Genomic DNA, 24,479 nt, shown 5'->3' with positions numbered 1-24,479 from the left:
AATCAATAACCATGTCTTTCCTTCTGGAAGTCTTGGAATTTTATGGTCATTCACTGGGTCAGGTCAGTTCATCATGTCTTTTAAATGGAGGATTCTTGATCCAGTAGCATGAAGGAAAGGGTTCAGAGAATTGTCCTGAAGAGACTGACGGGCCCCTTGAATATAAAGCCAATGAACTGACATAAGCAATGTTTTATTGCTTATAATAGAGAATTTAAAGACAGATTTTGCCCAAATTAATATCCTCAATGGCATACTTCCAACAACCTACAAACAAAACTCTCACCTCAGAAGTGCCAAAAACAAAAACAGATAAACCCTTTGCTTTCTCAAACTAAAAACTAATGTTTGATATTTTGTCTGATAATGGGTTGTCTTTGTTTTAGTCTTTAAGAACATGGCATATCCTTTCTACCTCATTTTTGCTTTTCAGAAGCTACAAGTTTTGTTCTGCATTGCGAATACTGGAGGAAATTTGTAGCTTTCTTGTTGGATTCCTTGTGAACTTATTCATAAATATAAACACCCCCTTTTTATTTTATTTCCACCTTTCACTTCTTTTACTCTATTCAATAGAATGCATATGTGTACGGAATAGAGAACAAATTAGATTAAGTGAGCCAGAGTCTCGTTAATCTTCGGAATATTATTCTTGACATTGAGACAAAATTAATAGTTTTAGATGGAGAACTTAGATATATAGTAAAAACCAAACATGATTATATATATGCTTTTGCAGAAAGAGAAAAAAATGAAAAATCTCAAAATTCAACTTATAGATCTTTAAAATCAACTCCATTAGAAACAACATCAATAACCATCAACCTTCAATATCTTTGCTCCCATTAACACTATAATGTATGATACTCCTTATCAAACCTATACTCCACCTCAACATCAACCTTGCATCTCATCTTGGAGCTCTAGTCAAATTTGACTTGAAATTTTGTGTTTTATTTCACATATCAATCTTTGAAATTCTGTATATTTAACAGAATGGTGACAAAAATCAAAATTTTTGTGAATTAAAAAATTTCCCCACAAAAAATGTATAAAATAGATCGTTACTTGAATTAAGATTTAAAAATAAATTTATTAAATGTTAATTTTTAAAAATAATTGTAGAAATCTTTTAAATTAAATTTTGATTTGTAAGCAGAAAAGATAGAAATAGCAAATTAAGACAATTTTGTACCAAGGGCTGTTATATAAGTTAATTTTTATGCCCAAATTTTGGGCTCAGGAGCCCAAACAAGTCGACACTTGCATCACAGGAATCCAATAAACTGGGCCATAAACTTGCATAGTTTTTTTAATTTATATTTGGGAAAGAGATTATAAATTCATTCTAAAAAAAGGGTTCTTTTTTTTTCTTAATGATGTAGACCTTTTGATCCGAGGGATCTTAGTATTGGATAGTAGAAAGAACCAGAGTTCCTTCTCCAGTCTACTGAGAAGAAACCTGTGAAGATGTTCAAAAACACCTTTCAATCTGGGTTTCTCTCCATCTTATACAGCCTCGGGTACGTTTTAATGGGTTCTCTTTTTATATATATAATAATATGTCCCTTTTGGGTTTTTCTTTTTGGGTATTTTTATTTATTCAACTTTTTTTTTTGGTGTTCTTTTACAGGAGCAAACCTCTGCAAATCTGGGACAAAGAAGGTCAGTAAAATTATTTAGAAAATTTTTTTTTTTTCACATTTAAATTCCATGGTTTTAAGGTTTAGCTGAACTGTTAGCTTGATTTTACTTGTTGGGAATTGTTTGACAGTTGTAAATGGACATGTAAAACGACCTCATGATGAAGACATACAATCGAATGTATTGGAAATAATTGGTTCAAATATTCAATCAACCTACATCACTTGCCCATCTGACCCTGCTGCAACGCTTGGTATTAAGCTTCCATTCTTGGTCATGATTGTTAAGAACTTGAAGAAATATTTCACTTTTGAGATTCAAATTCTCGATGATAAGAATGTCCGACGCCGTTTTCGTGCTTCTAACTTTCAAGTATGTAAGTCTGTTAATTTTTCTAATGTAGGTGTATTCTTAGGTTAGATATAATTTAGGTGTATTTAGCTAGGTGAATTAGAAAATATGCTATTTGAAATAACACTTTTTTCCAAACTATTTGTCTTAGTTGATGTGGGAATAGTTTATTGGTCAAACTTTTAAGGTATGCACCTGATGGAGATGAGTTGGTAGACTTCATTATTGATATTTATCTAGTAATAATTATATGCTGTGTTTGGGAGTGCAAATAGTTGGGACAAATTTGATGGGGCTAATAGCATTACTTGGTAGCTCATGTTGTTATTCTATCAATATTTGCCTTTGTTTTAGCCATTATAAGATATCAATAGATGCCCTATTTCTGTTGGTTATGAATTAAGAAATATACGTCTTGTATGCTGATGACCAGAGATTTGGGTTTGTAGATGCTACAAATATAACCTATCTTTTAATTGATTTGCATATTGGCTTGAAGGATTATCATGTTTAGATCATATCAATGTTTTTCTTATTGGTATCAATTATATGAGATCAAAATATAGCCTCTTTCTCTTAATGTGAATTTGGTCCGTAAATATATGATGAACAAAGAGCTTGGTATTTCATCAATATGTGCCCTCCTTCCATCATTCTGACGGGTCTATATGGCGTTGGGACTTCCAATGAAAAGAGAGTTCGTGTTAATATTCTGTTGATGTGTGCCCTTTTAGTTCTTGTTGAGTTGGAAATTATTTGCGTTTGTCAGTCAGTTTTGTTCATCCTGGGAGAATCCCCTATGTTAATGAAGGATGGATCATGGATGGACACCATTGCACTTACCAAAACAAAACATGTGTTCTTTATTTTCTGCCATAGAGTGTAAATTCTATCATGACTTAATAGATCTTTGGTGAATGTAGTATTGAACGGTAAACTTCATTGTTTGTGCTGCTCGTGTATTATAGGATTTGGTGAGTGTAGTTACCCTTTTGGAGCTCAATTTCTTTGCATCCTTATTTATTTAACATAATTAAAGCTATTGTTTGTGGAATTGAATAGTTCATCACTTGATTTCTATGTATATGCACGGAAAAACAGATATTGCAGATTGTTGTTGTTAATTTCATGTTATTTCAACTTTTATTTGAATTTCTAGGCTGTCACTCGAGTAAAGCCATATATATGCACAATGCCACTGAGATTGGATGAGGGTTGGAATCAAATTCAGTTGAATCTGGCTGATTATACCCGGAGGGCCTATGGCACCAACTATGTTGAGACTTTGCGCGTTCAGGTCCATGCAAATTGCCGCCTTCGGAGGATATATTTCTCTGATCGTTTGTACTCCGAAGAGGAACTCCCAACCGAATTTAAACTGTACCTTCCAATGCAGGTAAGAACGACATGCAATTTCAGAAACTTCAAAGTTTAGGCTGTTTTATGTGCTATGGGTATCTTCAATAATCATGCATATCCCTTTTTTTCATTGCAGAAAGCGTGAAAATTTTCATTGGAGCTCTTTGAAGCCATAGTTTCCAAATTTCTATGCTTCGAGTTTCAAAATGTTTTACCCTTCTTTATTATTCAACCAGTTTAATCTTGTATGTATGGTTGTTATAATAGTAATAGAATTAGCCATTTTGATCGCTAATGGTGTTGCAAAGCTGAATTGATTTAGGTTTTCTTTTAATGAGGAAAATATCAGCCTTTGCACTTCATAGTTGTGGATATTTACTTTAATTTTCTCAACTGATGGTTGGAAATCTATTCTTGAAGTTCCTAAAAGTACTTTGGCATCTCAAACATGATACGAAATGTTAATTTGGTTGCAACTCAAAATGCAGTTTGGATCCAAATTAGGACACAAAAGCACCCTTTTAGGGCTCTTCACTGTGTCTCCATTGCAGTTGAATCCAGACTCTTTTTCAAGGCTAACTGCATCATGGCTGTATTTGGATAATACTGAATGATGCAGCATAAAAGTGAAAAATCTTACCATGATCATTGTGTTTATATTCAGATACATATTTCCATCATTAATTTGAATTTTACTGTTATAGTATTAAATTTCTTCGTTATCATTGTTTTTAATTTTACGGAAATCAATTTCACCATTTTTTTGAATGGATTGTTAGCCTTCTTGTTGGTTTCCTTGTGAACTTATTCACACAAATGTTTCGATGTTTTATTAACTGCTGACAACACTCTGTTATCTATCCCTTTTATTCCCCTGGCATTCTGTGGTGTTATTCATGTAAAGATGAATTCTTTATACCAGTGAATTCATCTAGTTGATATGCAGACACAATTTTTCTTAAGGGTTAATGTCATGATTGGTTCTTAAACTATAGTGAAATATTCAATGTGATACCTAACTTTAAAAATCTCAAATGTGATATCTAAACTATGAATCTATTTAGTACTTGAAGAGTTGTTTGTTTGTCATTTGTTGTTATTTGAAGTTAACCATATTAGAGGTGAATATCACTTTAGTTGTCAGATTCATATTTCAAGTATCATATTAGAGATTTTTAAAGTTTGGGTTACCATTCATGTTCAAACTACATAATTTTCCAGTTAAGAATGATGTTTCTAATCCTCTGACTTGATATTAGGAATGATAAAATATTAAGTGAAAGAATAACATAAAGCAGTTATGACTTTTTACTCCACTTTGCCTTATGACTATGTAGCAGATATAACCTTTGCCCTCATGTTTATTAATCAAGTTTACTGCTTAAAATGATAAATAATCCTAAAGGAGGTGAAAGTTTTATATGAACCATTTTTTTTTGACGTAAAAGTTTTATATGATCTGTTGTTATGTGTATAAAAACCATTGAAGGTAGTTTTGTTAAATATTTGTTGAATGGTTATTGATCAAATAATTCTGGTCAACTTTGAAACATGGTGCCTCCGTGAAATACAATTGATAAGCTTCTATTCTATTAGTCTTGTGCTTCCTTCTGCCTACTGCCAGAAAACTGAGAAAGCCTGGAAGTGGAACAATACATGGCTGAGTACATTGTTTCCTAGGTCATTGAAAATATTGCTATTCATATTGTGGATGAAGCTGTTTCCTTGGCACAAGTGCGCGACCAAATTGAATGGATTCAAGGAGAATTAAGGAGAATGCTACGCCTTCTTAAGGATGCAGATGCAAAACAAGATGGTGATGAACGAGTTCGAAAATGGGTGGCAGACAAGAGAAGTTGCTTATGCTATCAATAGCTACATCCTCAAAATGTGGGGAAAAGAGAAAGGGCCAATCATCAGGTTCTTCAAGAGGTATCCTTTTTGCTTTAATGAACTCATTGCACGTGATAAGCTTAACCAGCAAATAAACAGGATCGAGATGAAAATTCATGATATTAGCTGCAGTAGGTCAACTTATGGAAATGAAAATGTTGGTAATGGGGGAGAAAGGACTTGTTTCACAGTTGACTCTCTTTGCGAAAGGAGACGATCATATCCTCACTTCACTCTTCTGAAGAGGAAGTTATTGTAGGTATAGAGAAGGACATAAATATTTTGGAAGATCAGCTGATTAATGGGGAATCAAGTCTCTCTATTGTTTCAATCATTGGCATGGCTGGTCTAGGTAAGACCACGCTGGCTAAGAAAATTTATTGTAGCATCAATGTCAAGAAGTATTTTGATTGTTGTGCTTGGATTTATGTATCTCAAGAATACAAAGCTGGAGAATTATTGAGAGATTTGTGTCAGAAGGTTATGGGGCTTAGAAGGGTGGAAACTGAAAAGATGCACAGAGAGGAAATGGAAGAAGAGTTGTCAAGTCTTTTGGAGAAAAGGAAACATATTGTAGTTTTTGATGATATCTGGAATAAAGAAGTTTGGGGTGATTTAAAAGCAGTGCTTCCAGATACAAAGAAAGGAAGCAGAATAATTTTCACTACCAGATTCAGAGATGTTGCTTTGCATGCTGATCCACGAACCCGGCCACATGAACTCAGCGTTCTTAGTGATGAAGATAGCTGGAAATTGTTGTCCAAGAAGATATGCCTGGAATGGAATGCCACTACAAGTTTACCTGCTCGGACTGAGGAACTAGGAAAAGAAATTGTGAAGAAATGCAGGGGATTACCTCTAGCAATTGTAGTTCTAGGGGGTCTGTTATCGAGAAGAGAAGCAACATTTGAAGAATGGCTCAAAGTTCTGCAAAGTGCACATTGGCAGCTACTGCAAGATCCAGCACACTGCATAGATATTTTAGCATTAAGTTATCATGATTTACCTTACTACTTGAAGCCTTGTTTTCTTTATTTTGGTCTCTTCCCTGAAGATTTTGAGATTTCTGCTAGAAGACTGATTTCGTTGTGGGTGGCAGAAGGATTTGTGCAGCCTAGAGATCAAGAACCACTGGAAGATGTAGCTAAGGATTACTTGGTAGAATTAGTGGGGAGGAGCATGGTTCAAATTGGTGCAAAGAAATTGAACGGACGGATTAAAACAATTCGAATACATGATATTTTGAGAGAACTTGCCATTAAGAAAGCTAAGGAAGATCGTTTTCTTGATATCCTCCACGGAGATGTCAGGGATTGCTTTCCAACAAGGCCTTGTAGGCTCTCTACAACCTTTGGGATTACTACTAAAACTAGAAATAGTTCAAGAATCCTTTCTTTGTTGTTTTTCGACCTCAATGAACCAAGATTGAAGGACTTAAAGAAACTTAAACTCTTGCGAGCGCTTGATTTGGAGAGCATTCACATTGTTCTACTTGATTCTGATGTTGGGAACCTCATTCATTTGAGGTACTTGCTTTTGGGAGGAACTTGGTTGAAGCAGCTTCCTTCATCAATATGCAACCTTTTGAACTTGCAGACACTGGATTTAAGATCAACACTGGTTGAACCGATTCCTGTTTTTATTTGGAAGTTACTGGAATTGAGACATTTTACTTCAATGAGAACGTAGAGATGATGGTGGAGCCACCAAAAGATGTTTCTCTATTGAATCTTCAAACATTATAGCGGATCTGTATTGGAAATACTAGTTCTGTCGAGCTAGGCTTGGACAAGTTGACCACCCTTGGGCTTATTCGGCCATTTGATTCTGCAAGAAGACGCTTTAAGGAGATGGATTTTCAACTCGAAAGGGCTACAATGTTTGAAGCTAGATGCAAGAACTAGAAGTGAGGACATTGCAAGGTCTAGCATTCCAGGATTCATGGACTTTTCAAGTCACATCCGACTCAACAAATTATACTTGGGAGGATTCATGCACAAATTGTTTGACATTCATGATTTCCCACCCAACCTTACTGAGCTAACATTACATGGTTCTTTCTTGATGGAAGAACCCGTGGAAACTCTTGAGAAACTACGGAGTTTGAGAGTTTTAGAAGTAGAGCACTCTGCATATGTGGGAAAGCAAATGGTATGCTCCAATGGAGGGTTCCCTCAACTCCAATTCTTGAAGCTGTCTTTCCTTCACTCAGTGAGGACATGGAGGATAGAGGAAGGAGCAATGGTCAATCTCAAGGAGTTGCACATTGTTGAGTGTAAGCTATTGAAGATTGTTCCAAGAGGATTATAGCCAGTGACTACCCTCAGAAATTTGAAACTAGGCTACCCGCCTCATGATTTTGAGATGAAGGTTAGGGATCGCATGGGAGAGAATTGGTATAGAATTGAGCATGTGCTTCCAGTCTAAGCAGAGTACAGTTTGTTGAAATGGTTTCAGCTTCAGCTTTCCAAGGCTGTTTCTGTTCAAATGGTACAAGAGGACTGGAAGAGAGTATCATTATTCATATCAGTCTTTTTCTTTTAAATTTCTTTGAAAAACATTACAGAATTATGAGATCTGGTATGTTCAGAGAACATAAACCTCCGTGTTATGAAGTGAGATTTTGTTCATCCATCTCATTTGAATATAAACCAACCAAAAACCGCTCTTCAAACATAACAAAATCCTTCCTATTCTCAAAGAACAGTTGCAGAAATAAGGGTTTTTTTGAGGCAATAAGCTAATGAAGGTGAATAAAATGATGATGATCAAGAAAAACTAAAATGATTTGACAAAGGAATGATGATCAAGCATGGAGAACATGACGGTTTTCCCAATACTGTCAAATTTCTTCATTTGATTGGCCATCATCTTTCCCCTCAATTTTCAACTTGTATTTCTCATCGCACAACACAATCCTCAGACACCCCATTAACCAGTCATTGGACTGCCTGTCTGCCTCAGCCTCACATAGATAGAAAACAAACAAAAATCAACTCAACACAAAACTACCTGCCTGCTTCTCTCTCTTTCTCTTTCTCTCACATTCAAAGGTGGCAAAGCGAAATGACAGCGCAAATGGCTTTCCAAGTTTCAGCCACTGCAAGACTTTGTCTTCCTATCCCTTCGTTTTCCTTTTCTTCTCTTTTAGCTTCAGTTGCATCATCCACAACCACAAGCAAAGCTTCTGTAAAAACCCGTTTTAAAGTTTAAGCCCATTTTACGTACATTTTTTTATCCAACTGAAAAAGAAGATGAAAATTTGCTTTTGATAAGAAAATATCTTGGTAATAAAATGTACTAATCACTATGATAGTATGTGATCATGGCATACAGTTGCTGCCTAATACTTGCCGGAGAAACTAAATTGTAGCCACACTGAGGTTTTGTCTCAGTTTTTCCTCTTTGTTTGCGGTCATATAACCATTTATATCTGCATTGGATTCTTCATCATTCATGAATACTTCTATGTTTCAGTTTAGAAGAGTGCCAAGCACGTTAAGAGGCCTGGTGAGAAGTGCAAAGAACATAGAAGGTGAGATTGCAGCCATGAAGATTTCTTATCTCAAGAAAATCAGCAAAGGCTCTAACATGTTGATCATGGACTCGTGAGTTTTTATTCCATTCCTCTCCCATTATCCCAATGCACTACAAAATCAATTACTGAGATTAACCTTTTCGAACCTTTGAATGCTCAGCTACTGCCATTCAGCAAAAATAGTCGCAAAAACATTAACAAATCCGGTTTCAACAACTGCTGAGTGGTAGCTGACGGGGTTTTCAGGAAGCAGAAGGTGGCTACTGAGTCAACTAGGAACAGATACAAACAAATTCTCTTTGGTGGAGGTTATGTCACCATCCCAAGTTATCCCTGCAGCAGCTATACGTTTTGGTACAACCAGCACAAAGTTCCTTGCTGGCACAGAATAGTAACAAAGTTCGGTTTTGGATTAGATTTTAAGAAATTCATAATTTTATGTATTATAAAAAAAATTAAATTAAATTGGATTCGATCCAAATCATTATTAACTCTAGCAAGTGACACGCTTGAATTTGAATGTGCATTCTTTGTTTAGATCAGATCTCTTTAGAACAATCAATCTCTTGTAATTCTTTCATTAATGGTAGTTGATACTTTTTGTTCTCATCTTTTTTCTAATGCCTCAAAAAAAAAAAAATCACTAATAATTTTTGCTCTAAAACATATTGGAAAAGCTTGATATAAACGAGCAAAGATATGGAAAAAAATGTCTTCCGCTTCTTGATCTAGTAGCAAAGAAGCTTTAAAGAATATATTAAAATTTGGGTTCCAATCAAATCATTTCTTTTTTTTTTTTCATGTAATAGAATGTTGCTTTCCTTTGAAAGAAAAAAAAAATGGAAAAGACATACATTAATGGCTTACATACAAAGCATCATAAATTTTGGATTCAAATATTTGGAATTATAGATTGAGATGTTTGTTTGAAAAAAAATTTAGGGAAGGAAAATCTATTTTATTCCAGAACCAGGCAAACCGCAGGTTTAAAGGAAAATTTATTTAAAAGAAAAATGGCTTAATACCCAAATTATCTCTCAAACTTTATTTCAATATGCAAATAAGCTTTCCATCTTTTATTACATGAAATTAAGTTTATAAATTTTTATTTTATTATAATCATACTCATTAAATCTTAAAATTGGATGAATGATATCCAATTGATAGAATTTTTAAAATAGTATTTTCTTAAATATTTATTAATTAATTCATTCAAATGAATCTAAATAAGTATTTTTTATGAATTAAATCGTAATTTAAATAAATTAAACAAAAAATTTTAGTGTTTTATACCATTAAGGATCTAATTACAATAAAATAAAAAGTTTATAATCTTAATTTCATATAACAAAAAATTGAGGGCTTCTATCATTTTAAAATAAAGTTTGAGGTCTTTTTTCGATATTAAACCAAAGAAAATCGAATTTAAACTTTATACTGACTCTAAAATTAAAAAAAAAAAAACAAATGACGGTTCGGTTTATACATGTAAAAAAGAAAATTTTACAACTTGGACCGAACCGAAAAGAGACCCACCAAAGAAGACGGTTCGGTTTTCTTATGTTGTCCTTGTCCTCTTCCTTCTCCTGTTGCCCATGTCCGATAATAAAACGCAAAATCATGAAAACAACTGTTCCTCCCCGTGCCTCCAGCTACTCCAAATAAAGCATCTCTTTAGCTAAAGAAGCTTCTCACTTTCACTTCTTCCAAAGTTCATCAAATCATAATTACAAACAATTTTGTTTTCATGTCGTCGTCGCTCTCCAACCCCACTGTCTTCACTCTCTTCCTCGGCCACAAACTGTAAGCCTTCCTTTTTTTTTTTTTTGGTTTTAAGCTAAAATTCTTTCTTTTTTTTTTTGTTTTGAATTGTTTTGGGGACGATGTTTACAGTCGTCATAATCAGAATTCGAAAAATGGGATAACTTATAACCCCATTTTAAGAAGCCATAGAATCCCTAGATGTGCTGTGGACATGCCTTATGGAGGTAATTTTGATTTTTTTTTTTTTTTGCTTGAACAATGCTTTATGTGTCCCAATTCTTGTTGAATTTGTGCGAATTCTCTATTTATTTTATGGGTTATGTTGCTTTAATATTGTTATTTTGTTAATAATTTTTAGTGCTTGTCTTCTGCTATTAGTTTATGAATTCACTTTAGCTCAAAATTGGTTTTGTTTTTAAATAGATGTGATACTGAACTGTAAATATAGTGATAATGGAAAATACCCTTTTGTCCATTGTGGAAAATTATGTTGGAAACTGATGCAGATAGAGTGGTAGTCGATATATGATAGTTCTTGTAAGTATTTTGAAGGTTTCTTTTCATGTGTACAAGTAGGCCGACTAGGTCAGGATCAATTGTGGGTTGAAGTTATATAATTTCGTGTAGCTTCCATGTAAGATGACCCGAAAGAAGAAAGAGGAATTGTTTGGAAAATGGAAATTTATATCCTGTCAAAGCCTAGGTTGATGATTTTCATTATCTACTAATGAGGGACTATTATGTGGATATTCGCAATTTATTTTATTTGTGATGGGAAAAACCATTGAACCAAATGATGGAACAGGGGATTATTACTTATCTTTGCTCTACTTTGCCTTTGCTGGCTCAATCATCTTGCTGCCATGAATTTTGTGCCTCAATCATCTCATAGCCATTTGTGATGATGCTATGGTCATTACTTATCTCTCTTGTACTCCAGCTCCCTCCTTACTGCCTCAGCTTTTTCGCTGCTGATGTAAATCTTTCCATGATGTGAACCACTCTTAACTATGACACTAATACCAATGCCATGAATATGGCTAATGATGGGATGACCTCCTTTGCTAGTGCTGCCACACTTTGTAAAACATAAAATGTATTTATGGAGCCTTATCTAATGATTTAACACTGGATTTGGTGAGAGGAAAGGAAAGGGGAATCTCACGTTTCTAGTTTAGCTAAAAGAAAATGAAGGGAGGAAAGTGTAAGATGAACTAAAATCTTAATAAACTAAATCTGTTCCTAATTCTCATATTTATGATTGGATTTATGGATTTGGGAAGAAGTATATCCCCTCCCTTTTCTTTTGTCTATTTTAATTTCTACATATAAGAATTTTTCAAAGGGTAAACTTTTTATACCTATTATTCTGAGGACATTTTTTCTTTGGAACAAAGACCTGTCAGGTGAATTAGAGTCATTTTCGAATTATGATAGAAGTTATTTTTACTTCTTTCCCCTTTTCTGTGGACAATATGCTCAAAGGTTAAAAGGGTAATGCTATTTACTTTATTCTCTTTTGAATTTGCAATACAAACTTGATGAACATTCATTTGATACTGGATTATTGTTAATTATGTGGCTTATACGTCGAGAACTGCATGAGCGTCTACCCTATTGTATGACAAGTACTTGTCTAAGTGGTCAAACACATGTGGCTAGACTTACTGTTCCTTTTGAAATGCTATAAATGTGGTGATGGTTATTACATGGTTTTATTCATTTTATCTTTGTCTCTAATGCAATACACCTCCTCAGTCAGAGGGATGAACAAAGGATTTAAAATGATAGCTACAATAGTCAGGGATGCTGTTACATATATAGTATAGATACACACAGACATATAGACACTGAGAAATGAGAGACGTATATATGTATATATGTTTATAAAATCCGCTTTAGTGGCAGTTTCCTGTACATTACCCTTGTATTTCTGACTCTTGCTCTATCCTTCTTCTCTAGTTAATGCCCCAACTTTTCCTCGAATCAAAGTTTGGGATCCCTATAAACGGCTTGGTATTAGTCCTTATGCTTCAGAGGAAGAAATTTGGTCAGCGCGCAATTTCCTCTTGGAACAATATGCTGGGCATGAGAGAAGTGAAGAATCAATTGAAGCTGCATTTGAGAAACTACTTATGGTCAGCTTCCAGCATAGAAAGAAAGAAAAGATTAACTTGAAAAGTCGGCTAAAGAAGAAGGTAGAGGAGTCTCCTCCTTGGATTAAAAACTTGCTCAATATTGTGGAACTTCCTCCAGTGGAAGTTATTTTCAGAAGATTGTTCCTATTTGCCGTCATGGGTGGCTGGAGTATAATGAATTCTTCTGAGAGTGGACCTGCCTTTCAGGTTTGTTACATTTCTTCTCATCATTGCCTTCATCTTAATGATTACCGAATTGAAACCTTGAATAAATGGAGCATCACAATAGGTAAAAGGATAATTTTACTCATTTTAATGTGGTGGTGGGAAAAAGTATAAGTTTTCACTTCCTATTTAAGATCTGCCAGGATAAGCTGGCTGTAATGTCAGTGCCATCTGCTTGTTAACCTTTTTAATCCGTTTCAAGTTTGGTGGTTCTATCCTTCTTGTTTTCAAAAGTTTTGCATTTTCTCATTCTTTTATAGAGTGCTGCATAATTATAAAGACTGCTTATGCCTGTTATGGATTGCTCCAGTTGAATCCATACCGCTCCCCTCCCCTTTCCTCAAATTAAGCTGAACTCAGGTGAACCTCAATCAAAACTAGTTGAGACTTCTAAATGAATCTGATCTCTCTATTCCTCTCAAGCTTGAATGATCTTTTCTATCATAGCTTTGCCGACTTGTTGTTGAAGGTCTCAGCCAAAAAGGAAAAATGAAGAATAATTGTAATGGTAGTAAATAAACAAAATAAAAGGACATAAATAGGTCAAGTTTAATTTTATGTTAATTTGCACATTTCCATGGATTTTTGAAGCTTTTCTTCACTCATTATAATGAAGAAATGATTTTTTTGTTTCTTCTTTTTCTTTGTTATTTTATACACAGGTAGCAGTCTCTTTGGCAGCCTGCATATATTTCCTTAACGAAAAAACAAAGAGCTTGGCTCGGGCTTTCATTATTGGGTAAGCTATAGATTTTGCAACATTCTTTTTCCAGTTCTCTTTTTCATGTGTTACTCGCCACCTATCTTTTTTTTCTTTAATTTCCTTCCCCTTTCAATCTTGCTCAATATGATCTACTGTTTTTGCTCAATTGTTGCATCGCAGACTCGGCGCACTTGCTACTGGGTGGATCTGTGGATCAATCTTTGTTCCAATGATTCCAACAGTTCTAATTCACCCAACATGGACGCTTGAATTGTTAACATCATTAGTAGCATATGTTTTCCTGTTTCTTGCATGTACTTTTCTCAAATGAAGTCCAACCATATGTTCCTTCTGAAGTTTTAAAACTAGATTGAACTTCTTTTTGCCTTCAATCTCCAATCAAAAATTATGGTTCCAGCATTTATTTTCAAAGGCCAAGAGATTGGATACTGTTTTGAAACGTCGTTTTATAAAGGATTCAGTCATAAAATGACATCACAGCATGCTTGAAGGAACTCTCAACATGCTGTCAAAGGGAAATTCAATCAGTACAATGAGACAATTATCATCTTAAATAATCTATTTCAAAGCAAACAAGGTAATTTAAGAACATGATTTATGTTTAATTTGGCAGTTACATATATATATATATATATATATATATATATATATGTACGTATGTATAGAATGAAATTAGGTCATCAAGCAAAGGCACTGATGTATTTCTTGCTAGTATTTCTGATTACTCCTCCTGGCACAGCAACCAACAGAATAAATGAAAATGAGGAAGACAACGAGAATGATGTTGATGATAGCCAATGACCTCCACTGCTCCTTGATGTTAGCAAGAATTCCTCCTTTGCATGAGTTGCAGTCATAGCATAGCGTCTGCTGGTTGTTGCTCCAAGTTGAGCAGTCAGGATCTTTGGTGGCTGCTCCTGATTTTGGAACTTCCAAGAATGTTTCATTCTTCGGAAGGAAGCCACAGGGCGTTGGTGGCTTGCAGCAGCCAGCCTGAACATTTTGTTGTCTAAAATTATTGATGGCAGTAGGCTATAACTATAATGGGATGATCCAAAAAAAAAAAAAAAAAAACTCAAACTTTTGGTTTCTGATATGCAACTAATCAGCAGAATTACTCTGGTAAGGAATTTAAGTAGGTAGGACAATCTAATGTTGGGTATCAGATTTTTTTGAAAGAAACCCTAAACTTTTAGCTCACTAATGAAGGCAATCACATTTTTACCATAAATTTGAACCAAGTAAAATATTACTCAAAAATGAAAAACAACCAATCTAGTGATATAAACACCTGTAATCTCTTTCTCTATCTTAGAATTACGGCTTTGATGTACAAAAAAAATAATCCAATATTTACATTTATATATTCTCTTATAGGGCTTGGTTTCTGTTGTATATCCTACCTGACTTATTACATTTGCATTAAGTTCTAATAAAGTGCTTTCATATTTGCGTTAGCTAGTGGAAAGACACAATTAAACACAATTAATGCCATGTATTGAATTATAATTATAACCTAATTAAGAGGAAAATCAAAGTAAAATTTTCATTCTACCAGTTAAAACAAAGCAAATTACTAGGAAAGATATCCATGTTCCACGGTAGATAAAGAAAAGAATCTGACCAAGAAAAGGAGGAAACTCAACACAAATGGTAGTGTAGGTTGGTATGCAATAATTCACAGCAAACACAAAGTGATATTCACATGAATTCGTAGCTTGACTCAATTGATTCATATCGATTTGTATTGTCATTAAGAGATAACATCTAACACACCTGCAATTCCTTACCACAACTTCCTTTATAAAACATAAAAAAAAATCACCAGAAATTAAGAAGAAAAATACCTGTATTGCAGGGAGGGTGTTCTTGAAAAAAGCCAATGCCTTGTAATTAACATCATTATTATTTCCAATATTACTGCAAACCTTAGCATCGATCAAACAACTCTTAATCTGATTCCAATTCTTGTCATTAACAAAATGATTCTGCAACCAATTGGAGAAATCCGCAGTTTTACGCTCATTAATGATCAAATCTCGCTTTGAAAACACCTTCCCAGCGTCATAGTTGGTGACCAGAAACACGAAGACAGTGAAACCAATGAGACCAAGTATTGAGAAAAACAAGATGGCCAAGTAAATAAACATGAAAAAGGTGTTCTTGAACAAAGAACCAATTAACCCTAGCAAAGAAACAACCGCCAAACAACCACCCAGTATCAGCAATGGATCCGTCAATACTTTCTCGCAATGGGTGCTTGCCTGGACGGAAAAGTAAACCCCAAAGAACAAGGAAAGCAGTCCTAATAACAGCAACATGCTGTTCACGAACACTACAATCCAGTTGCTGACACGAACCATTGTTTCTTCTTTTTTTTTTTTTTGTGGGGGATTGGTTTCAAAACAAAGAAAGAAGAAGAAAAGATCGGATTTGGATTTTGGGTTGATTTTATTTACGTTTCTTTGTTCCTAAAGAGAAATCGAAACAACCACCGACGAAAGACAAGTCCCTAATTTATGTAACAGTTTGTTTTTTGTAAAACTGGTTTCTTTTTTCATGCAATCTCTGTTTATTTATATATATATTTATTTATTTATATTTACATATTAACTAAATTTTGATTACGAGGATTTTCTCTGTAATTTCAGTCGTGTGGGATCCGCTGAAATCGGGATTCTGCCAGGTGGAGGAAGCTTTGAACATGCACGTCATGTGGTTGGGTGATAAATGTACCATTTTGCCCCCGATGCGTTCTGAAACGACGTAATTAATGGTGACCTTGTAAATTTTATTTTTATCTTTTGGGTTTTATTTTCATTTTTAAAGTGGATTTCAGTATCATTCACTAATAAACTCATTGGTATTTAAGTTGTAAATTTTGATTTTTATTTCTAACAAAGAAATTAATATAATTAGTTTGATATATTTTAATTTCACCTAAAGCGTAAAATAAAATTCGAAAATTTGTAGATTTTAAGCTATAATAATCACTTAATGAATAATTAAACCACTAAGGAAAAAAAATCAAGTTTATTAATGATAGTACATATGTGGTTAATTATCTATTCTGCAGATATTCCTTCTTTCTGTTAATGACATGTTTGGATAAGACATGATTTTAAAAAAAATATATACAACTGCACTTTTTTTTTTATTTTTTTAAAATCATTTGTGATTTATATCATGAATTAATCAACATATATCTTTTCCCAATATTTTATCTAAATCTGAAATTTTCTTTGTCATAAGTTTCAACATAATTAATTTGCATGCAAAAAAAAAAAAAACACTCTCTTCTTCATAGTGTGTGAAATTCTCATACACCATCCTCAGATGGCGGCAAAGGTGTGCTCTTTGCCGTCAATAACATCAATGAAGTTTTGGGTCCTAAGCTTATTGGAATTGATGGCAGGTAAAACTTGAATACAATACTTTTCTTAGAAGCAAATATGCAACTAGCAAAAGTAAATGAAATACTTGGTTTGACTTTCTCTTTGCCAAGGAATCAAGCGGATGTAGATGCTGTTATGCTGGAAATTGATGGCACTTCAAACAATTCAAAGCTGGGAGCTAATGCAAATATGCAATGTTGGGAGTGTCATTGAGCGTGTGCAGAGCAGGCGCAGGGGCGAAAGGTATGCCATTGTATAAGCATATCCAGGAATTGTCAGGAACAAAGGAGCCTGTTATACGAGTTCCAGCTTTTAAGGTAATCAATGGAGGAAAGTCAGGCTAGAAATAATTTGGCTATGCAAGAATTTATGATTCTGTCAGTTGGTGCAAGCTCAATTGCTGAGGCGCCTCGCATGGGGAGTGAAGGTTAGATGAGTAATGCTTTATCTATGTTAGCTGTTGTTATATTTGTATTTCATTGGACAATCTTTTATTCTCTTGATATGGACTTGGATGTCAAGTTTGATTCTTATTTTGTACATATAGGCTTATGTTTTGGCTCTATGGACCCATGTTATCTGTAATCAGATTGAAATTGTCATGAATTTCTGACCTTAGCATGTTCTTCAGTTAAATCAGGAAATATGTCTTTGCATAAGTGGATAAAACTTTCTTCTTTTTGAGGGTGCAGTTTATCACATACTAAAGGGTATTATCAAAGAAAAATATGGACAAGATGCTTGCAATGTCGAAGATGAAGGTGGATTTGCGCCTAACGTTCAGGACAATAGGGAGGGATTAGTTTTTTGCTAATGGATGCTATTGAGAAGGCTGGTTACACTGGAAAGGTAGCAGATGGATACTTCTGTTTTTATCGCTTTGTCATAGGCTAAATATGACCTAAAAAATATTAAAATCGCAGATCAAAATACGAATGGATGTTGCAGCTTCAGAGTTTTTCACAAAGGATGGGAAATATGACCTAAACTTTAAGAAACAACCAAATGATGGAGCTCATGAGCGTGCAGTTCAGAGCTTGGTTGAACTCTACAAAGAGTTCCTCAAAGATTTTCCTATCGTGTCGATTGAATATCCGTTTGACCAAGATGACTGGAGCTCATGGGCTTCGCTACAGTCATCAGTCGATATACAACTTGCTAGAGATGATTTGTTAGTCACAAATCCGAAGAGAATAGGCGAAGGCATTTACAAGAAGGCTTGCAATACCTTGCTTCGTAAGGTCAACATCTAAGCCAGCACGATCCTGTCCTTTCTTGGTATTTTCTCTTCCATAGTTCTTCCAAGACAATTCTTCCTTGTCCAGTTCTGCCATTCCGGCCTACTGAATACTTTAATCTTCATTTAGAATAGAACCCAATAATGTGCATCAGTGTGGCATGCTTAGCAATTGTTTTTTACATCGATAGAATTTAATCTATAAAACATGCTATTGAAATCCAGATGTGACATACATAAACTTCAATTTACAATAGAAAAAATAATTTTCTATATCTTATAGATTCTAACTGTCCAACCTCTATATTGATTATGACCTTGCACTTATTGCGAGAAACTTGGCTGCACTATATAGTACATAGAAGCAGGCTGTGTGGTAATTGCAAATGTGACCATGCTATGTCTTGGATTCAATATCTGAGTTCCATGAACGAAAATTCTATTAAGTTGGCAGGGGATGATGGGAGATTTAGTGAAATTCTATTAGAAACAAATAGACAGACAGGGTGCTTTAGTTGTAGTTAGATCCTTTCAACCAACATGTTTGATTGCTCAGTTGATGGTGGTGCTTCGTAATGGGCCTCCTTGACAGAGTTGAAAAATATTTCTTTTCATCAGGAAATTAATGCATATGAAAACATAGTGCATGATGCAATGTTTTTTTTCTTTGCTCCCCCCTTTTTTGTATTAATGTAAGAAGAGATACGCCGTAGCTTATTTTTTGTTAATGTGTATCACAGGTTAACCAGATTGGCACAGTGACAGAATCTATTCAATCAGCACTTGACTCGAAAGCTGCTGGATGGGGAGTGATGGTCAGCCACCGAAGTGGTGAAACAGAGGACAACTTCATAGCTGATCTTTCTGTTGGTTTGGCTAGCGGCCAGGTACATCATTTGAAATCCTTAATCTCTAATAGCATTTTATCAGCAATGCGTTTTTTCTATTATTTTTTTCAATTCTAGAAGGTGAGGATTGTTGTTCTTTTGTATAGATTAAGACTGGAGCTCCTTGTAGAAGTGAGAGGTTGGCCAAATACAATCACGTAATTTTTGGGATTTTCTTCTCCTCTATTCTTCTAGTCCACTCCTATACCTTTGGCATGCTCTTTCCTGACGTGGATCTTTTAGACTAGCAGAAAGCCGAAAGAATTATGGGGTTAATATTGATTTCTACTTTATTTGGTATAATTGAACAAGACCAACCTCCCACCTCTCCTCCCATCTCTCTTCCTTCCTGATTTACTGTATTATATGGTTGTTGTCTATTACTTTGATGGGGATTACCTCTCTCTTTCTCTCTCGTTACTCTTTTCATTGATTGTTAATTAGTTTTGAAGGAATCATCTGACTTTCTCCCAATCTGGTTGCAGCTTCTTCGCATTGAAGAGGAACTTGGAAATGTTCGCTATGCTGGTGAAGCTTTCAGATCTCCTTAGAGAAGTTTAATGCTAAGCCTTGTAATGAAATTGTTCTCTTACCTGACTACTCTTTATGAAAATATAGGTTATTTTGCCGACAATTGTATGGTCTGTTGGTAGAGTGCTGGACTTATATTTCCAGTGATCAGATTCAAATCTTGACCATCTCTATACGTTATTTTGGGGGTCTTGTTTTATTTTTCTTTTCTGAAAAATATGGCCGGTTCCTGAAGCTCTCCCCAAGCTCTCTATGCAATGGACAGTTCGCAGTTTTATTTGCAGAGTTACTGAATCTTCTCAGAAATATAACCCTCGATATAGCTAATAGATTCTGACCACGTGTTTCGGTTACATGAGATAATGTCCTGAGAAGTTTTCCTCCCCCTTTAGTTGTCCCCATTCTCTGGATTTGAAGCGTCACCGCCCCACTCCTAAAGCAAAGCAAAAGCTGCACCAGAATAATAATAATAATAATAATAATAAAAGAAAGGCAAAAGCGCACTCTGGACTTGCCTTTTCACGTCTATATAAATCCATCAAATGCTAAGTTCAGAACTGTAGTTAAGCTTATAATCATCTGTTTGACAAACCAATTTAGCATGAAGAACAAGGCATCTGTTTTCTTGAAACAGATAATCTCATCTTTGTTGGTGAGTTCCATTGCCAAAACCAATTCCATGGCAGTCAAGGGCAAAAAGAGTGCAGCCAAAGCCCGGCTTATCATGTTCACTTTGATGAAGACCAAGAAGGACTTTTTGCTTGGTTCTATCACCGACAAGATTCATGGACTCCTTGGCGACAAGGAAAGTAGCCTAGACGACCAAAGCAAAGCCATAGTTGCATTTCAATACCATGCGTCGACAGCTGATTATGGTGATGATGATGAGGAGGAGGATAAGTACCCTGATCTGGCGCACTGTTTGTTTGATGAGGTGGAATTGGAGTTGGAAGCCGAAGCTGAGGGTGGGTCCATCATTGAGATGGTGAGGAACTCGAAAGAGGAAGGAGAAGATTTCAGCTTGGAAGAGGAGATTGATCATGTTGCAGACTTAGTCATAACCAGGTTTTATAAACAAATGCGCCTTCAAAAGCTCGTCTTTCAAAAGGCATCAAGAAATGCTGGAGAGAAGCCTTTAGAGACAGCTTTTTTCCTGCATAGAGTTAGTATTTTCTTGCCTTATGCAATAGACAGTACAATAATCTTCTATTTTCTGCTTTCCAGGCTAAAGGCTCCCTATCAAAACCTTCTGTTTTACTTCTTTTAACCTGCTTAGTCTTTATTCAGGCAAGAGTGCAAAGTACATATTTTATCCCATGCAGTGTGGATATAGGAATTTTAAGTTTATTCTCATGAAATGTACAAGAAGATTGAATGACTATTTGACTAATTTTTCTCAGGAATGACTATTGACATCAAATAAGTAGATGTGTAACAATAACATTTATGTGAATGTTCTCTTCACCAAAACTGTATTAAAACATTTATTTTGTCTGACCAGACAGATTTATGGGCATTAGTTTCTCTTTCCTTTTAATCTCTTACTCTCCCCACTGAAATAGGCTAAGAACAATAAATTCAAGAAATGGTAAACAACTAACTTTCAAGCAGCAGATAACATGAACTGAAGGATAATGCTCAATTGCTCATTAGCAGTGAATTTGATAATCTAATAATTTTTGCATCTGATGGCACTTTTTTTAATTATCAATTAATTATAGCAACAATAACATTGCATTCAATTCTACTACATAACATACTCATTCCATGAATTCCAGCAATTATCTCCATGAAAGTAACTAAGAATAGGCTGAACAAATCATGCTTTTCGAACCTGAACTTAACTCAATTGATTTTCATGTAATTAATTTTAAGAGGTGATATATGAAGTTCAAATCCTAAGCAATCTTTTTCCCTATCTCAGCTTCAAAAGGCGTACGTTCATTTCCTTTGTGGTGCTTTTTGTGTGAACTAACAGAACGTGGAAGACTCAAGCCATGAAATTCAGCAACAACCATCAAAATAATCACAAATATTAAAACCCCAGAGGCGGAAACTCAAGAAATAACAGGTACCCAGAGATTAAACCGAAGCTGAGATCACAAATGTTAAACCAAGTTGCAAGAATCATATAGAATTATCATCATGCCTTTCTCTGCGTGTCTCTCTTAGTTCTGGTATCTTGCAGCGGCTTAATGTAGTTTATCTAACATATAAATCATTTATGTACCAAATAAATAAATATATATATATAAGTATTTACAAAACGTTAGAACAAATGAAAAACCCATTTTCATGGAAAAAACAAAGACTTGCTTTTGTGTGCATTGAAATCATGGAGTATAAAATAAATGATAAATGAGGGCCAAAAATGCCTAATAAAACATCCTTTAAAAAATGAAAAAAAAAAGATAACGTCATTGACTAGTCAACAATGATACAGTTTACCTTTGTCCTCCAGTCCTGTCTTGTCGTAATGTTATAAAACGGAATTCAGATCGTACCAATTGAAGTACGAGGAATGCAGGCGGCAGTCCTATTGTCAGCCGCGTTTCAGCACTTGCCATTTTAAAAGGCCACATCACCTCACCTTTTACCCTCAAAACTGGTTTCTTATTACGAGTGGTGTTATTTGCATCCAGGTTATTTTTTCATACCCATTATTATTAACACTCATTTTTTTTTTTTTTTACATCTCAAATTTATTAGAAAACCCAAACACCCATTTATTTCTTCACACTCGCTCTTCAACCGAAACCCTAAATTCTTTAAAGATTAAATTTCAAATCAAATCTTATTTAATGTTAGATAATTTAGAATTAGAGATAAATTATTAGTTTTTATTTTTTATTTGATTTTATATTTAGTTTTAAACAATTTAAAATTTTAAGTTTTTTGGTACAATTCTCAAAAATTGTTAAAGATTTTTAAAAATAAATATTTGAAAACTTATTCAATATACAAAAAATTCAATTTTGAAATCCCTTAAAAATATCCTAATATCTATTTCCAAAAACCTTAAAGTAATTTCGATAGTGTATTTTCAAAAATTTTCAATGGTTTTCAAACATTCATTTTCGAAATCTTTCAAAAACTTTCGAAAATAAATTTTCGATACATAATAATTTAGTATTGTAAAGAATATTGATCTTATTATGTCATTAGTAAATTGACAAATCTGTCAATATAGATCTCTAATCTTTCAACCACTAGGCACTGTTCATTCAATAACGTTTGTAATATATTTATACCGATGTGTATATGAAATAATTTGCTAAGTGTTAAAAGGTGCTTATGTAAGTTGGTTGCTGCACCATGTGCGATGAGGTAATCAGTAGCCATTTGCACAAATACCTTTTCACAATTAGTGATTTCTTTTAGATACACGTTTGTTAGAATTAGAAAAATATTGTAAATAGTATTGAACAAACAGTATAACTAAAAGATTAAAGATTTTTATTGTATGATTTAAATAACCCATATGTTGAAGAAATCACTAGAGACTCATTTGGAGATCGCAATAAAAAACATATGATATTCTTGTTCCAAACATTGATTAAGAGAACGCAACAACGAAATTGAAATAAAAAAATTATTTTTGAAAATACATTTTCAAATAATTGCAATGCTTTTCAAAAATATATTTTGGGATAATTTCAATGCTTTTCGAAAATGTCCTTTCTATATAGTGAAGAGGTTTTTGAAATTAATTTTCAGTAACTTACTAAAAAGAGGTATGAAAAACAAAAAAATAATTAACTAATGAATATTTAAATAATTTTCTTAGAGGTTAATTTTTTAAAGTGTTTTAAAAATTTGGGAATGTAAATAGCAACACTCACTTATTATTATCAGTTGCTAAACTTCATAAATAAATCAAACCATGAGAAATAGACAAAACATAATTTTGTGTGGCTTCTTCTATAAGTGATTTAAAACTACAATTAAGAAAAAAGAGTTGCTAAATGTATCACATTTTTTCTCTTTATACTCCAATTTTTTTTTTAATTTTGGTAAGTAAAAATTATTTAATTACCTTTCTCACAATTTTTTGGATTTTTATAACTTTTCAAAAATAAATTTCAAGAAAGTCATAAACTTTTTGAAAAATTTGATTTTTTGAAAATCTATTGTTGAAAAATTATATGATTTTTGGAAAATTAATTTCAGGAAAGGTTTATGATTTTTTGAAAATTTATTTTTATAAATTTGTGTGAAAAAAAAAGAATAATTAAATAATTTCATTTGCAAAATTTTTTTAAAAAAATTAAGATGCGAAGAGAAAAAATTGAGATGCATTTAGCGACATTCATTAAAAAAAAAAAAAAAAAAGAAAAGCTCATAGTTTAGAAGTCTGTCTCTTCCCCTTAGACCTTTCAATTGAGATTAGCAAGAAAAAATTTTTTCTACTTAAAATTTTTTTGCTAAATAGCAGGGCGGATGCAAGTAGTGTAATGGGATGTTCATGAAATTTTTAAATTGAAAGACAAAAAATTTAAAGAAAAACTTTTTCTAAACATTTAAATTTTTTTTTGGACATTATTAAAAACAAAAAAATTTAAAGAAAATTTTTTATATCCTCAAATTTTTTTGCAAAATATTTTCCTTAATAAAATTAATAAATTCATCTGATAATATTTTTTATATATTATAAGTAAATACCTAAAAAATTCTAAATCCAAGGCTGCGAAATAAGATATACCAAATTAGGAAATATTTTATTTCTTGTGATTTATATAATTTTTTTTTATTTAAACAAGATTATCTCTTTCCTTTTTTTTATATATAATATG

General features: G+C 33.7%; 4 protein-coding genes and 3 pseudogenes across 7 annotated transcripts; 6 read left to right on the top strand and 1 right to left on the bottom strand.

Annotated features, from left to right (window-relative positions):
• Window positions 1-1,347: 1,347 nt before the first annotated feature.
• Window positions 1,348-3,649, top strand: LOC111317786 (uncharacterized). Of its 2 annotated transcripts, XM_022920203.2 has the most exons (5): window positions 1,351-1,523; window positions 1,634-1,665; window positions 1,775-2,016; window positions 3,155-3,391; window positions 3,491-3,649. In XM_022920203.2, exons 1-5 carry the CDS (start codon window positions 1,471-1,473, stop codon window positions 3,497-3,499), a joined length of 573 nt encoding a protein of 190 aa, XP_022775938.2. In that variant the 5' UTR covers window positions 1,351-1,470; the 3' UTR covers window positions 3,500-3,649. The 2 variants fall into 2 exon arrangements, with proteins under 2 accessions (XP_089622173.1, XP_022775938.2); XM_089766047.1 differs by lacking the exon at window positions 3,491-3,649 and having other exon boundaries at window positions 1,348-1,523; window positions 1,775-2,020; window positions 3,155-3,348.
• Window positions 3,650-3,936: 287 nt separating this feature from the next.
• LOC111313332 (disease resistance protein RPP13-like) lies at window positions 3,937-7,881 on the top strand. The gene has a single exon (XM_089766045.1). The coding sequence runs from the start codon at window positions 5,587-5,589 to the stop codon at window positions 6,934-6,936; it is 1,350 nt and encodes a 449-aa protein (XP_089622171.1). The 5' UTR covers window positions 3,937-5,586; the 3' UTR covers window positions 6,937-7,881.
• Window positions 7,189-7,557, top strand: LOC149516917 (putative disease resistance protein At1g59780). Its single transcript, XM_089765233.1, has one exon. The coding sequence runs from the start codon at window positions 7,189-7,191 to the stop codon at window positions 7,555-7,557; it is 369 nt and encodes a 122-aa protein (XP_089621359.1).
• A 2,487-nt stretch (window positions 7,882-10,368) lies between the features above and the next one.
• On the top strand, window positions 10,369-14,760 carry LOC111313310 (protein CHAPERONE-LIKE PROTEIN OF POR1, chloroplastic-like). Of its 2 annotated transcripts, none has more exons than XM_022913993.2 (5): window positions 10,369-10,588; window positions 10,679-10,773; window positions 12,512-12,894; window positions 13,575-13,651; window positions 14,376-14,760. In XM_022913993.2, exons 1-5 carry the CDS (start codon window positions 10,533-10,535, stop codon window positions 14,392-14,394), a joined length of 630 nt encoding a protein of 209 aa, XP_022769728.2. In that variant the 5' UTR covers window positions 10,369-10,532; the 3' UTR covers window positions 14,395-14,760. The 2 variants fall into 2 exon arrangements, with proteins under 2 accessions (XP_022769728.2, XP_022769715.2); XM_022913980.2 differs by lacking the exon at window positions 14,376-14,760 and adding an exon at window positions 13,796-14,047 and having other exon boundaries at window positions 10,372-10,588.
• Window positions 14,068-16,210, bottom strand: LOC111313302 (tetraspanin-12-like; annotated as a pseudogene). Its single transcript, XR_016345262.1, has 2 exons — window positions 15,484-16,210; window positions 14,068-14,629 (listed from the first exon to the last, which is right to left on the bottom strand). The product of XR_016345262.1 is annotated as a tetraspanin-12-like (transcript).
• A 175-nt stretch (window positions 16,211-16,385) lies between these two features.
• LOC111303696 (enolase 1, chloroplastic-like) lies at window positions 16,386-20,129 on the top strand (annotated as a pseudogene).
• Window positions 20,130-20,195: 66 nt separating this feature from the next.
• Window positions 20,196-20,825, top strand: LOC149516916 (uncharacterized; annotated as a pseudogene).
• Window positions 20,826-24,479: the final 3,654 nt, after the last annotated feature.

The sequence above is a fragment of the Durio zibethinus genome, chromosome 9 (genome assembly GCF_047325235.1).
Source record: "Durio zibethinus cultivar Kanyao isolate XHJ-2024 chromosome 9, ASM4732523v1, whole genome shotgun sequence".
In the NCBI taxonomy this organism is placed as follows: Eukaryota; Viridiplantae; Streptophyta; class Magnoliopsida; order Malvales; family Malvaceae; genus Durio; species Durio zibethinus.
The sequence above is the reverse complement of the archived record's forward strand: the minus strand, read 5'-3'. Positions and strand labels throughout refer to the sequence as shown.

Bases quoted from the DNA above. Each gene is read 5' to 3' on its own strand.
- LOC111317786 (XM_022920203.2), top strand. From the start codon at position 1,471: ATGTTCAAAAACACCTTTCAATCTGGGTTTCTCTCCATCTTATACAGC. The intron at 1,524-1,633 runs GTACGTTTTAAT...GTTCTTTTACAG, and splicing joins TCCATCTTATACAGCCTCGG to GAGCAAACCTCTGCAAATCT. The intron at 1,666-1,774 runs GTCAGTAAAATT...ATTGTTTGACAG, and splicing joins GCAAATCTGGGACAAAGAAG to TTGTAAATGGACATGTAAAA.
- LOC111313332 (XM_089766045.1), top strand. From the start codon at position 5,587: ATGGCTGGTCTAGGTAAGACCACGCTGGCTAAGAAAATTTATTGTAGC.
- LOC149516917 (XM_089765233.1), top strand. From the start codon at position 7,189: ATGGACTTTTCAAGTCACATCCGACTCAACAAATTATACTTGGGAGGA.
- LOC111313310 (XM_022913980.2), top strand. From the start codon at position 10,533: ATGTCGTCGTCGCTCTCCAACCCCACTGTCTTCACTCTCTTCCTCGGC. The intron at 10,589-10,678 runs GTAAGCCTTCCT...CGATGTTTACAG, and splicing joins CTCTTCCTCGGCCACAAACT to TCGTCATAATCAGAATTCGA. The intron at 13,652-13,795 runs GTAAGCTATAGA...GTTGCATCGCAG, and splicing joins GCTCGGGCTTTCATTATTGG to ACTCGGCGCACTTGCTACTG.